Genomic DNA, 15,036 nt, shown 5'->3' with positions numbered 1-15,036 from the left:
ACAATCTGGTTAAAAACTCCACTGCCATTTCACCTAAACACCTCCATGCTTCCACAGGTATGTCATCTGGGCCAACAGCCTTTTCATTCTTCATCCTCTTCATAGCTATCCTTACTTCCTCCTTGCTAATCCATTGTACTTCATGATTCACTATCCCTACATCATCCAACCTTCTCTCCCTCTCATTCTCTTCATTCATCAACCCCTCAAAGTACTCTTTCCATCTCCTCAACACGCTCCTCGCTTGTGAGTATGTTTCCCTCATTATCCTTTATCACCTTTACCTGCTGCACATCTTTCCTAGCTCGGTCCCTCTGTCTAGCCAATCGGTGCAAGTCCTTTTCTCCCTCCTTAGTGCCCAACCTTTCATACAGCTCTTCATATGCCTTATCCTTAGCCTTCACCACCTCTCTCTTTGCCATGCACCTCATCTCCTTATACTCCTGTCTACTTTCTTCATCTCTCTGACAATCCCACTTTTTCTTTGCCAACCTTTTTGTCTGTATACTCTCCTGTACTTCCTCATTCCACCACCATGTCTCCTTGTCATCCTTTCTCTGTTCTGATGTGATACCAAGCACCTTTCTAGCCTCTCCCTTACTAGCTCTGCTGTAGTTACCCAGCTATTTGGTAACTCGTCACTGCCACCCAGTGCCTGTCTTAACTCATCCCTGAACTCTACCTCACAATTACCCTTTTTCAATTTCCACCATTTGATCCTTGGTGCTGCCCTCACACTCCTCCTCCTCTTCTTGATCACCAACGTCATCCTACAAAACACCATCCTATGCTGCCTAACTACACTTTCTCCGGTCACCACTTTACAGTCTCCAGTCCCCTTCAAATATATTTCACCTGTGTATATCTTCCTCCACTCTTGTATGTCACCCTATGCTCCTCCGTCTTGTTAAAATACGTATTCACCACAGCCATGTCCATCCTTTTCGCAAAATCCACTACCATCTGACCTTCTGCGTTCCTTTGTTTAACACCATACCTACCCATCACTTCCTCATCCCCTCTGTTCCCTTCACCAACATGCCCATTGAAATCTGCTCCAATCACCACTCTCTCACCCTTGGGTACAGTCATCACCACTTCATCCAATTCACTCCAAAATCTTTCTTTGTCATCCATTGCACACCCAACTTGTGGAGCATATGCACTAACAACAGTCATCATTACACCATCAGTTTCCAGCTTCATAAACATCACTCTGACACACTCTTCACCTCCAAAACACTCTTAGCATACTGTTCCTTCAGAATAACTCCTACGCCATTTCTCCTCCCATCCACACCATGTTAAAACAATTTGAACCCACCTCCGATACACCTAGCCTTACACCCCTTCCATCTGGTCTCTTGCGTCCTTCTGTCCATCATATCAGCTAGCTCTTTCCCTATACCAGTCATACTGCCAACATTCAAATTTCTGACCCTCACTACCACAGTCCTAGCCTTTCTCCTCTCTTCCTGCCTTCAGCCATGCCTTCCGCCTCTTCTCCTCCTTCGGCCAACAGTAGCCAAACACAGACGACGAGAACACTGAGACCGGAAGATCGACAACTGAGATGACAGACCGTTTAAAAGCACAAAACTTCACATGCCCGACAAACCACAATCCCCACAATCAACAAAACAAATGCCTTTTCCGAAAAACACACACAACACAAGCACACCAAAAACCTTACAAACCTACACTAAACCTTACATACACCACTATCTATGCACTAACCTTAACCCAAACCCTAACCCTAAGGTCCGTCACTATCACACACTTACCTTACCCGCGCCCTAACCCTAACTCACTTAACCCACCCATAACCCTAAAGTCTGTCACTATCGCGCACTTACCATAACATGTCGGTGTTCTCAGCGTCGGGCTTTTAAACTGTCAGTCATGTCAGTTGTCGATCTTCCGGTCTCTGTGTTCTCGTCGTCGGTGTTTTGGTGTGTTGGTGTTTTCAGGTAGACCCATATACATATACATATATATATTAGATATAGATATAAAAAGCTTACACACCCCTGTTAAAATGCCAGTTTTTTTGATATAAAAAGTTTTTGTGATATAAAAAAAAAAGAGACAACAATAAATCATTTCAAAACTTTTTCCACCTTTAATGTGACCTATAAACTGTACAATTCAATTGAAAAACAAATCTGTTAGGGGAAAAAAATATAAAAAATAAAAAATGTACAATATGCTGGTTGCATAAGTTAAACTAATACTTTATTGTGTATGCACACCCTTAAACTAATACTGAATACTCAGTCTCTTAACATGGTTAAGGAGAAGTAAAATATTTCTGTACCTGATGGTGGCACATTTGAAGCTATGTGAACTTGCTGCATGCATCAGTGGGTTTGGTTAGACACAGTTCTTATTTTTTCTACTCCTATTCACAACTGTATTTCCAAAACACATTCTCAACTCCCCACCTACCATTCAGTTACTTCTTAATGAAGCCAGGCCAAGACACTTGACAACAGTATTGTTATTCCTACACTACAGTGGCTCCCCCAGTTTATGTAGCTTCGTCTGCAAAAAAACTTGAATAAGTTATAAACAAACTACTTCTAAATATAATTTGCTGGCTCTTATCTGTATGACCCTGAAGGCTCACTTTTTACCCTGTGTAGAGCTAAATGGGTTACTTGTTTAGTTAAGAGGAAAACCTTCATAAGGGTGATCCGGTTTTCAAGTCAATAAACATGGACCTTTAAAGATCTCTGCAGTGAACAGTTATAATTACACCAGTCTCAAGAACATTAAGGTGAAGTGACACCGCTTCATGTTCTTTAGTGCTTTCTCATCATAGGTTCATAGGTTGGTACTAGGCTATTGGCCCTAGGGCCTATGCAAGCCTAGCCATAACAATTCCCTGGCTATTTCTTCCCACACTGTTTACTTCCCTGGACCCCCTGTCTAGCAGGGTGACTGATGTGATCCCGGGGTGAATTTCCTTTCTCCCATCCAATCGTCAAGGTTCCTTTTGAAGAGGGCCAAAGAGGCACTCTGCTTGACATGTATGGGCAGTCTATTTCCGAATCATGGCCTGCAGCTGTTCAAGGCAGTATTTAAATAAATTTTACGGGGGGGGGGGGTGCACTGTGTTTATATTACATCATTTAGTTTGCATTGTCACTTAACTGTAAGTAAATAAAATTAAAATGGATTTGCTTATTTCTTGAGTGGTAGCCTTACTTTTATAATTAAAAGTTTAATACTAAGTAGCTTTACATTTTACATATATGCTTTGTAAGCTCAGATCTTAGCACGCAAGTATTAAAAAACAAACAAAAACACTTTTTTTGTATTTTCCTGAATTTGCAGAACAAAATAGAGGATTATGATCAGGTCTGCAGTTGTGACTTAATTTGTGTGCTAGGTGAGCATTGACATCCATGTATGAAATGCATAACAAGCAGTTATGATCAAAGGGACCCAATAATTCTCTGTAGTGCATAGACCTTTGTCTGCTTCATGTAATACCAGTTACAGAAACAAAACTATGGAGTGTGACGTGTTTTCAGCTTTGAAAGCTGTAAAACACAGTGCTGCCACACACTTCTGGCAGAAGCAAAGTGTCCCTCTGAAGAACAAAAGTCTTTTAAAGTTATTAGACACTTCACTCTGACACACATTTTTGTGACAGCAAAGTGTATTACACCTTTGAAAGCTATGGAAGCTCTAAGTGGTAGCCAGTGTTGTGCTCCATCTGCCTGAAAGGTGCTTCTAACTTGTCTTTTCCCCCAAATTTAGAGGGTACAGAATTGTCTTTTTCCCAGATTTGGAGGGTAATCATGATACTCCACCCTGTACAATACTATTATGAAGTCAGTGCATTTTAAACATCTTAAAATGATAAAGTGTACTTAATGGTAACAAGTAGAACAGTTAATATATTTTGGAGAGGACCTGTAAAGATAACGTTTTAAGGAGAGTAAATGCTTTTTTTATGTTGCATACATAGCAGGGCTATGTAGTACTATCCCAATGAGAATATAGTTGTATTCATTCAGTTTACATGTGACACTTTTATATATGGCATGGGAATGTGTTTTGCTTTGATACCACGGGTAGATAAGAGTAATGACTTAACTGAAGTATTGTGGTCATAGTTTTGTGTACTCACCTTCCATTGGCCAAATGTGTTTAGGTGGAATGCTTAAACTTTTGTCCTTTATATACCATCTGGGAATGCTTGTATATGAGTTAGTGGGAAGCGGTTACAGTGTCAGTTTGTATAAGATGATTGTACTTTTATTAACTGCATAACAGGGAATACAGTTTGTGGTTCCAGTGGATAATGGCAACAATGAGTCACCTTAAGTGGGATGATCGCACCTTTAGTGATTGGTATATACTGCTTGCAATTTATTTTATGTGTTTCTGGTATGATGAAAGGTGTACTGACAGAATTTACACTGGATGATTCCACTTTTGCCACTTGTGTATACATCTAGAAAAATGTTCTGCAAAACTCACACGGAAGAACAGCTGCAGGCCATGATTCTGGTGAGCAGATTTCTTTTCTAGACTTGGATTATTGTAGGAAAATTACACTTTTTTCAGTGCTGTACATATCTGGAAATGTATCATGTATGATTCCCATGGGATAATGACTGAAGTGACTCAGTTTATGGGATAGCTTTAATATCTTCTGTTTTTTGAAGGATGGTCACATATTTATCAGTGGTGTACATTGGAATGTGTCCTTTATGGTACTAGTGCAAAGATAGCCGTTATGTTTCAGTTTACATGGTGTGAGCTCGCTTTTGTCAATTATGCTTATATCTGGGAATATGCTATATATTAATCCATTAGGAGGAAAGCTGTAGTTCCTGCATTTATGTAGGATGTTAGCATTGCTATAGTTGGCAAATAGTGTAGCCTTCATTCTTCAGGTGGGAAGTTGGTTGTCATTTGTGGTCATAGCTGGGAAATGGTTTTATATGACTGATTTGGGTAAAGGGTTGTACTAACTCACCCTCACCGTCTTTAAGGATTGATCACAGGTTTAACAGTTGTTGCTGAAGCTGTGAAAACATTTTGTGATTGTAGGCATAGCTATTTTATACTGGACGATATATATACCATTGATAAAAGAAGAATCACCTCAATTAAATGGAGTCGTTACAGTCATCCTCCTACTTAATTCATGCAAACCACATTCCCAGATGCACACTTCATTAGTAAACTGTGATAATCTCATATAACTTTAGACGCTTTAAGTATTCCGGCTTTCCAGTTTTATTAGTAGTATGTCTAGGAATGTCCCTTGTATGAATCCAAAGGCATAAAGTTTATACTGACTCCATTTCTGTAAGCTGACTACACATTTGTAACTGCTAGAGCTACCAAGGAAATGCTCCTTGTTTGAGTCATGTGGAAAAGAAGTTGTATTAGGTTGCTTGATCATTTGCCGAGGTAGTTGAATATTTGTTTTGTATGGCTGAGGGAGACAGTTGTACTGAATTTGGTCTCCTGGGATTATCACATTTTTTTCTAGGATAAAATATCTTTTGTATGATTCAAGTGATATAATTTTGGTATGATGGTAACACTTTTATTACTATAATATCTATTTAAGAATGTGGCCTGCATGATTCCAGTGGGAGGATGTCTGTATTGACTTCTGTGGAACAATCACACTTTATCAGTGGTATAGACAGCTGTCAGCATTCTGTATGATTCCAGTGTAATGGTACTTTGTAATTGACTCAATTAACATGGGTTGTTAACTATTCTGTCAGTGGTATATATAGCTCGCAATTTGTCCTGTGAGATTGGTGTATTGAGATTCTGATAAAATTCAATTTACATGGGATGGACACATTTTTATAAGTAGTGTACTGCCAAGGTCATACTCTATCTGAAGCAATCCCATTTATGTAAGTACGGGATCATAAGGGTGCATCTCTGAAGCAATCCCATTTATGGAAGTATGGGATCATATGGGTTTATCTCTGAAGCAATCTCATTTATGTAAGTATGGGATGATAAAGGTGCATCTCTGAAACAATTACATTTATGTAAGTACAGTATCATAAAGGTGCATCTCTGAAACAATTGCATTTATGAAAGTACGTGATTGTTAGGGTGCATCTCTGAAACAATTGCATTTATGGAAGTACAGGATTGTTATGGTTCTTCTCTGAAGCAATTTTTTTTTTTTATGGAAGTACGGGACCATAAGGGTGCATCTCTGAAGCAATTCCATTTATAGAAGTACGTGATCATTAGGGTGCATCTCTGAAACAATTATATTTATGGAAATACGGGGTCATTAGGTTTCCTCTTTGAAGCAATTTAATTTATGTTCTTTGAAGAGGTGAGATTTGAGGAATTTTTTGAACATTTGTAGGTGTTCAGAATTCCTAATTTTTTTCAGGAATGCCACACACATTCCAAGTGCAATTTTAGTAAGTGAATTTTCACCGGAGTTTAGCTAGGATAGGGTCATGATTCATGAGTGAATAGCTTTGGTTTCTGAAGTGTAATTTGTGGGGGGGACATTATTGCTCAACAGACTCTTAAAAGTAAGTGTGTTAAACAGCAGTGAAGCTGTGGCTTTCACTGGAAGTCATTCATTTATGTTCAGTGTAGTGCAAAGGTACTCCCTTTTACTAGATAGATTAAATAAATCTGGGAATGTTGTTCTGAGCATTTTGAGTTAGGGGAGTATTCTGAGCAGAAGGCAGCACAGTAATTGTGAGGTCATATTCAAGTCTTGGGAGCAGTACAGTAACAGTTATGACTTGCCTAGCTTTAGTAGTGATCAAGTTAGATATTTTGTAAGTGACTTTTAGCCGAGTTAACACTTTGTTAACTTGGGATTCTGTGCGAGTGTGAAAGGAGAGATGTTGATCTAAGATAACACTGATATTTTTGATGTGTGGCTGTACGTAGGTGATATCTAGATGGGCCAGTGATTATGAGTTTTGGATTTTTTTTTTTTTTTTTTTTTTAGTTTTTTGGGATTGCTGAAGACCATTACACTGGTCTTCAGTGTGTTTACTGAGAGTTTATTGTTCATCTAGTTTCTTACAGCTTTGACATCTTTGAACTTATTTGTTTAAGGTGGGTCATTGCATGCTGCTGAGTATAGGATACAGTTAATATAAGGTAGATTATAAGGGAGGTCATTTTATAGAAATTGAAAATGGAAGTAGGCCAAAGACTGAACTTTTTTGGATCCCAAGTTTGAAGATTCCTGTGTTTGTAGTTTTGTTGGACCCCACAACTCTAAAACATTCTTTCAATTCTCACTTTAAAACGTATAAACCAAATAACTGATAAAAAACTGGATTTTTTACTGAATTTGTGCATTAAAGCACGGTTTGGTTTATCACTGAGTTTATTATTTTTATTCTTTCAATTCTGCCTGTTTTAGTAAAATTCCATTACTGGCTAGTAAATGCACTGCCTGGATGCCAGAAAGATGAAACTTAGAGAGCCTGAAAGAAAATGAACTAGAAAAAGTGAAAAGAAGAGATTGACTGGGAAGAATCCTGCAGCTGTTCAGCAAAAAGTTGTTCAAGCTTCAGTTTTGGTACAAGATATGAATTCCAGTAATTTTAGAGGAAAAAATAAGTCAGATGTGCTCAGAGCTGATTAAATAAACAAAACATTGAGGGAGTATATCAACTCAAGTAACAAAAGGCTGGAAAAAAAGGAAGCATACGTGTGGGCTATTTGTATGCAAGACATAAGGACTAAACCTTCCATGGGAATAAAAGTCTCAGCTGCTTAATATCTTCACGGATAAATAGCCTAGTAAGTACCTATGAGGCTGTACCTTAACCCTCTGCAAGAGCCTCTCTAATCAAAACGAGTGTCTTCTCCTTGATCCGTTAACACATTAAAACAATGCCTTCGTCGAAATCAATGGAAAATCCTTCCTAGCCTTCCATAAAGTTGTATATAAACACATGAGGAGAGAAAAAAAAGGGAACCCCCCCAACAACAACAACAACAAAAACAGTGGAGGATGAAAACTGCCAAACATTAAACTCTTTGGCTAGTAAGCAGGCTGATAAAACTGTTACAAATCTCAGATTTCAAGAACCATGAAACACTGTCCTCCCCTAATGATGGTGAAGTCAGAAATGATGTCATACAGTTTTAATTTTAGAACACTACACATTCTTTAGGCTGCTGTCGATTACTGACCGCAATCAAACAGCTCATTAAAAATGCTAGGGAATTAATGGGTGGAGAGATCTTTACAAAGAATTCATATCCCGCCAAGCACTCTTAACAAATCCCATTATAAGATTAACTTAAGAAATACTGCACCCTTTCCTGTATTCTGGCACTAGGCCATAGTAGGCTAGCATCAACAGAAGAAGGCAGAGCGTAAGCAGAGTTTCCACTTTACAAATGCAGTGGTTAATAACATAATTTCAAATACATTGTTGCATAGTTTTTGATGCTTATTAGGATTTATGACCAACATTGTTGAACTCTGGAAAGCACAAACTATAGTAACCTCTCTCTAGTTTGCATCTGTTAGAAATAAATACTGCTTGTTATGAACTTCTATAAGCCGTGGTGGTGCAGCGGTAGCGTTGTCACCTCACAGCAAGCAAGAGGTTTTCCCGTTCGATTCTCGGCTGGAGCGCCTTCTGTGTGGAGTCTGCATGTCTTCCTCGCGGTCGAGTGGCATTTGAAAGACATGCATGAATGGGCGTGCCTTGGTTGAAGGTTGGGCGTCGGGCTGGCACCTCGGCACCATAAAAATAGACTGCCAGTCATTAGCGGACCGGAGTTCCGCTGTGGCGACCCCTAACCAGGAAAAGCCGAAAGAAAAACAACAACTGCTTGTTATGAACTTAAAGACTCTGATGAAAAATGAACCTGTATTTAAATTTGGGTTGCTATTATGCGTTTAACAACTTTTGTGATAGCTCCTACATGTATTTTGGGATCTATATTTTGAAATCTACTGAGCAAGCACAGTATGTACTTATCAACATCTGTGATAGTTTTCCTTTAAAGAAAGTGTAGTTGCAGTGCATGAATGAGTTTAATTTACATCCATGCCTTCCAGTAAATATTTTACATTTAATATTAACAGTATAGATTACTTATGTTTTTCCATTCATCCAGCAGTCTTGTTAAGCCACTTGTCTTGATGAAGGTTGTAGTGGAAGAAAGCAGAGCATGGCAGACCAAAATATTCTCTGCCTCTGGCAACAGTTTCCAGTTCCTCCTGGGAAATGCCAGTGCTTTCCCAGACCATCTGAGAGAGATGATCTTTCCAGTATTAACTGAATCTTCCATAGGTCCCAGTAGATAGTGCTGGTAGACCTCTCATGGGAGTCAGCTAAGGGGCATCCTCACTAGGTGTCTAGACCACTTTATGTATCTCACCTCGGTCCTGAGGAGCAGTGGCTGTGTTCCAAGATCTTCCCAGACTGCTTGGCGATTGAGTGCCTCTGCGGGTGAAGCTCATTATCACTGCTTGGATGTATGAGATCAACTTTTTAGTTGCTACCAAAAGATCTAACAGCATGTGAGGATGGGGATATAGATTAACTGGCAAATTTAGGGCATTTTCTTCGGTCTCCGTTACTATTTCATCCCCACAGTCTGCAGTACTGTCATCACTGCACCTAACTGATGGTCCCCTTAGTCCTTTTTACCTTTTCTCATGAGCAAGATCCAAGACCTCTGCTTTTCCCTTACCTGCAGAGGGCAACCCACTCCTTTCTGAGACAGAAACGTGACCTCTGATTTGAGTCTGTTCTCTCCCGTTTCTCATTAAAGCACCAAACCACAGAAGTGCACATTAGAGATCAGTCACTTGAGGTTAAAAGGCCATCATTTGCAAAGAATAGAGATTCAACAGCTATATTTGCAAACTGAGTACTCTCTCAAACTCTTTTTTTCAGGGACATTCTGTCCATGCTAACTGTAAATCACAGGGGAGACAAGATATACCCTTGGTGGAATTCTACAGTGCTATGCTTATATTTCTGAAGTGCATCACTTTGCTCATATTCGGCTATCAAAAAGTTCTATAAAGCTGACTGGCGATCCAGATTATCTGACATATTTCCCAGGTTTTATCAGTCTAGTAGCTTCTGTTAAAGATGCATTAAGTAATAAAAATTGTTTTCATAATATATGTGGACCACTTAACAGCTGTATATTTTTTTATTTCAGATTTAAAATATGTCAGGTTTGTGGAGATCCTATCAAACACTGTTGTTTAAACACCCTTGGAAAGTGCAGATTCTCACAACTGGTAAGGAAGCTTCTAGCCACTGTTTGTATAATTCTGCTTACAGTTTTGGTCAGTTTTCTATTGTTGCTGTTTAGACTTGTAACAAGTAAAACTATTTGTGTTTTATTTGCAGTTGTTAACATGTTAGTATGTATTAAGGAAATTGCCATCCAAAGAGACGAAGCTTCGCTTTAACAAAGAAACTGCTATAGATCTGTATTAAAACTGATTTTACAGTTTGATTTGGGGATGGAGAGTTTCTAAAACATTTTAAAGCACTTTATCTTCATGAGACATGTGTGATGCTGAATTCATCCACTGGGTGGGAGTGGGACATTCATGAATTAACAGGAGGTGTGATTAAACCTTGACTTCTGTCTCTAGATATCACATTAGTTGCATCCTGAAATGAAACAGTATATTTTGTCTTACATTTTGTTTGATTCTATTACTATTTTGCAGTTTTTGAGAGTAAGTGTGCTTGCTAATGCTGTTTAAATTGACATGTATACAGCCCAGTGTACCATCCGTGGTGGTGCAGCGGTAGCGTTTTTGCCTCACAGCAAGAGGTTCTCCCGTTTGATTCTCGGCTGGAGTGCGGGGAGTGCCTTCTGTTTGGAGTCTGCATGTCCTCTCCGTGGTTGGGTGGGCGTTCGAAAGACATGTGTAAATGGGCGTGCCTTCGTTGAAGGTTGAACATCGAGCTGGCACCTCGGCGTTCGTCAAAATCTACTGCGAGTCATTAGCGGACCGGAGTTCCGCTGTGGCGACCCCTAACTGGGAAAAGCCGAAAGACAACAACATACAGCTCAGTGTACATAAGACGGAAGTTAATTTTTTTATAGGTTTGTAGGCAAGTACTAGACTAGCTTCTATTGTGGGCCATTTTAAGCCAAGCCATTTTCTTTCAAAGGTATCAAACCCTGTACCTTGTGTCTGTGAAGTAAACATCTTAACCATTATTAGGTAAACATCTTAACCATTATGGCAATCCCCAACCCCCTCTTTTTGTTATGCTGGAATATGCTGAGATCAGCCTGTTTAAGAACAAAAATCTCTTGACTTAGTCCTAGGATATGTTTTGTGTTTATGCCCTGTACATAGTTGTTGGATTGGAGGTTGTTGTAGTGTAGGAATAGAGGTAATGGTTTCAGAAGTCTAATAGTTGTGTGACTTAAAAGTACTACTATATGATTTTGAATGGCTGTTTTCTGAGGTGGTTAGCTCTGTAGTAGCATGGATACTTCATCATTTTCTTACTTTGTATTAACCATACCTTTGGCATTTTTTTAAATATCTCATTTAAGTCTTGAAAATTTCAGGGATGGCATGATTGCTTTAAAAAAAGTGGCTGGCTGTTACCCTCTGCTCTTATAATGCTGTTTTTTTTTTTTTTTTTTTTTTTGCTAATTTCATAAAAAATTCTTTTATTCTGGGACATAAGTCGTGGGTTTTAAATCAACACTAGTTAAAAGGGTGTCTCCTACATGCAAGCACCATCATTGTCTTTTTGGCTCCCTTGTGCCTGCTGATCATGAGACACTATTTCCAGTCAGCAGTGTGGCTGTCACCCAGGCATTTTTTTCTTTCTCTTAAGAAATACCATACCGATATTTAATACAGATGGGTTTATTCTTCTAAACCTTTCAAACATGTCAGCAGTTGCTTCTGCAAGTACACAGAAACATTAAAGCCAACATCTATAATGTGAACACTTGGTAGTGAAGTTGATTCATGTTGCATGCTCAGTCACAACAACATTTAAGAGATGCTGTGATAGATGTGATACTCACAGTTACTTTTTTAATCTTGTGAGCAGTGTTAAAACTGCATATTAGACTATTGTAATCTTTTTTTTCCCCTCAGAGGATATTTGTGTACATCTTTGCAGTATTTAACTTGCAATAACAGTTGCATTGGATGAGCTTTTCAAGAGGCAATATTTTATTTTCTAGCTTTGTGTGTTTTTCCCCCTTGTATTTTCTGATACTTCTGCATAGTCATTTGCTAGGAACTGTGCATTCTATTCACTTGAATAATTTTGTCTGATATAACTGGAGTAGTCTGCCTTTCCTTTACTAGTTGATGTGTGTTTAACAAGCAACATTAACAAAGGTTGAAAACTTCAAATGTAAGGTCTTTTTTTTTTATCCCAACCCCCACATTACTGTCAAACCTCTCTCTCAGCCACCCAGTTTACCTTTTCAAAACTTTTCAGAGTGGAGAGCTGGTCAGCCCATTCATTCCCTTTGAGGCAAGAGCCCATAAGCCCATTCATTCCTCTTAAAGATGAGAGTCTTGCAATAACTACAGTATATATGCATATATACATACTTACATATATTACAAGCATGGACAGTAATGTCCTTCTAGCCTACTAATATACCAAAACAGTTGGTCCTGTAATGAGTGTCCAGGCTGTTCTTAAAAATATCTAAACTAGTGCTTGCTTTAATGTGATATATGGTAGTCTGTTCCATGCATCAGCTGCTCTTTCAGAGAAACAATTAGTAGACTTCTCATTCCTGTAGAATCTTCTGCCTAGGTTGTCTGATGATTCTCTAGTACTTTTTGTTAACCCCAAACATTTCCAGAAGTAGTTGTCCCTAAATGCCCTATATACCTAAAACACATCTCCTCTTAGATATCTGTAAGAGACACTGTACAAGTTTAGATATTTTAGTCATTCATAATAACTTAAATTTTCATATCCATGGATGCCCTTGGTATATTGCCGCTGTACTCTTTCTAGTTGACTCATGATTTTTTTTCTTATAAGGTTTCCATACTGTTATTCCATACCCAGGTTTGGGTCTAATATCACTAACAAACAATGACTTAATATCTTTTTATGCAACCTATAGTTCTATAACTATCATCAACCAATTGGTTGCTATGATTAGAAAAAGACTCAATGCTGGAACTACCCATATATCCAGGTCCTTCAATGAATGTGCAGTTTCAATCACCGTGTGCTTCATTAGATATTCACCTACCAATTTATGTCTCCCAAATCTCATATGCTTAGTCTTTGATGCATTTATTAGCATAGTATTAACTTGTGTCCAAGTGGTCAGTTTAGTCAAGTTCTTTTGCAGACCTGCCCTATCTGTAACGTGTAATCAGTTTACCCTATTTCAAGTCATCTGCATATACAGACTTTAGATTACCTCAGATGAAAAAGATAGATCTGAAAGATACAGTTTAAACAAGTGTGGGCCCAGGACAGAGCCCTGTGGGACACACCATGGTTGTAACCTTGAGTTTCATATATCCAGTTGCTGTATGATATTTGCCATGTCCGATTTGTAAGCCATGCAGTTGTCCATCTTATCAAGAGTAAGTCAATAACTAGTTGTTCTAAATTAATCGGTTTTTGTGGATGACTGTCAAACACTGAAGTTAAATCTATATAAATTACATCCAGCACAATTTTCATTCATAGCTGTTATATTGTTATAGAACATCATATTACATTTGGTAATAGATCTGTTTTCAACATATGCATACTGCTATATGGTTTCAAATCCCAGCCTGTCCATTTCTGACAGTAATTTATACAAAATTACCTTCTCTTTTATTTTTCCACAACATGAAAGTAAATTTAAGGGTCTGTATGACTGAGTTTTTCCTACCCCCCTTTCCCTTAAAGACTGATTTAAGAAGTGCATGTGTCTACTCTTGAAGAATCTCTCCATATTATAAGACCTTGTGTAAGTAATAAATATAATGGTATTGTAAATTCTTGCTGAAGTGTTCTCAGATCATTATTACTAATTTTGTCTCCTCCCTGTCCTTTGTTGGGATCCAGTTTGCATAGTTGTTTTTCAATATATTCTAATTTGATTTTAGAATCTGAAGTAATCTGGATATCACTCAGACAATTTATCACCCACTTTGTGGAGCCAAACTGCTTTGCATATGATTTTGCAAATGTATCTGTAAGCTGTTGTGTCTGAGAATCAGTGATGGGAGTAAGGCGTTACAAGTAATATTAGGCATTATGTTTCAATATAGTAACGCAGCAATAGTAATAAGTTACTTTTTGTAGTAACTAGTAATGCAAATGAGCATTACTTTTTGCGTTGCGTAGTTTTGCTTAATCAGGTAGGAGGACTGAATGGTCCATAACAATAGGTCTCTCCCACATTTCCTTACAAAAATATTCCCCTAACTCCTACCTGCCATCCATCTGCGGTCATCAAAACACAGGTTAATGCAACGGGTAGCTGAGAGTGGCAGTTTGCACCGGGCAGCAGACTTCAAAACTACAAAATCTTTTTTTTTTTTTTAATTAAACAACTTAAGTTCCACAATAGTGGCAGCGTCTTCTCCTTTAAGGAGGAGGACCATGTATGCATTGTTGCAAACATGCCCGCACACCACTGCAGATGTAAACTAAAGTTGTAAACTGCAAAATCATTCCAAACTTGCACATGCAATTTCAAGTAGACATTCCTATAGGAGAGGAGGTAAGAGTGTGTGTGCGTGTGTGTGTATTTGAAGTCATCTTACATACAATCTGTTTAATATTTATTTGTCTGTATTGGTCTCTTTTTCCTTTTCTGTTATTTAATTTGAGCAGGTACGTTTCCTAATAGAGTCTGAATCGGATATGTAACTGTAGCATGTTTCAGTTTAATATAACCATTACCTTTCTTTTGATAATATTTACTAGATTTCTAATAATGTAGTGATGTCATTAGCATGTCCCACTAGTTGTCATTGTCCTTTAATGTTGGATACTTACTTGTTATGGTGTAAGAAATAGGGAAACAAAGTTCAACCAGCATCAG

At 38.3% G+C, this 15,036-nt stretch overlaps 1 protein-coding gene across 5 annotated transcripts in view; it reads left to right on the top strand.

Moving 5' to 3' along the window:
- Positions 1-15,036, top strand: part of MPV17 (mitochondrial inner membrane protein MPV17) — a 1,215,652-nt gene that overhangs the window by 81,522 nt on the left and 1,119,094 nt on the right. For all 5 annotated transcript variants that reach the window (XM_044075476.1, XM_044075472.1, XM_044075473.1 and 2 more), the window contains one exon: positions 10,180-10,261. In XM_044075476.1, coding sequence (XP_043931411.1) covers positions 10,189-10,261 — 73 coding nt within the window. In that variant the 5' untranslated portion in view covers positions 10,180-10,188. The remainder of the gene's footprint in view (positions 1-10,179; positions 10,262-15,036) is intronic.

Source organism: Protopterus annectens, chromosome 6.part1, assembly GCF_019279795.1.
Source record: "Protopterus annectens isolate FY-2018-M chromosome 6.part1, PAN1.0, whole genome shotgun sequence".
Taxonomy (NCBI): domain Eukaryota; kingdom Metazoa; phylum Chordata; order Ceratodontiformes; family Protopteridae; genus Protopterus; species Protopterus annectens.
The sequence above is the reverse complement of the archived record's forward strand: the minus strand, read 5'-3'. Positions and strand labels throughout refer to the sequence as shown.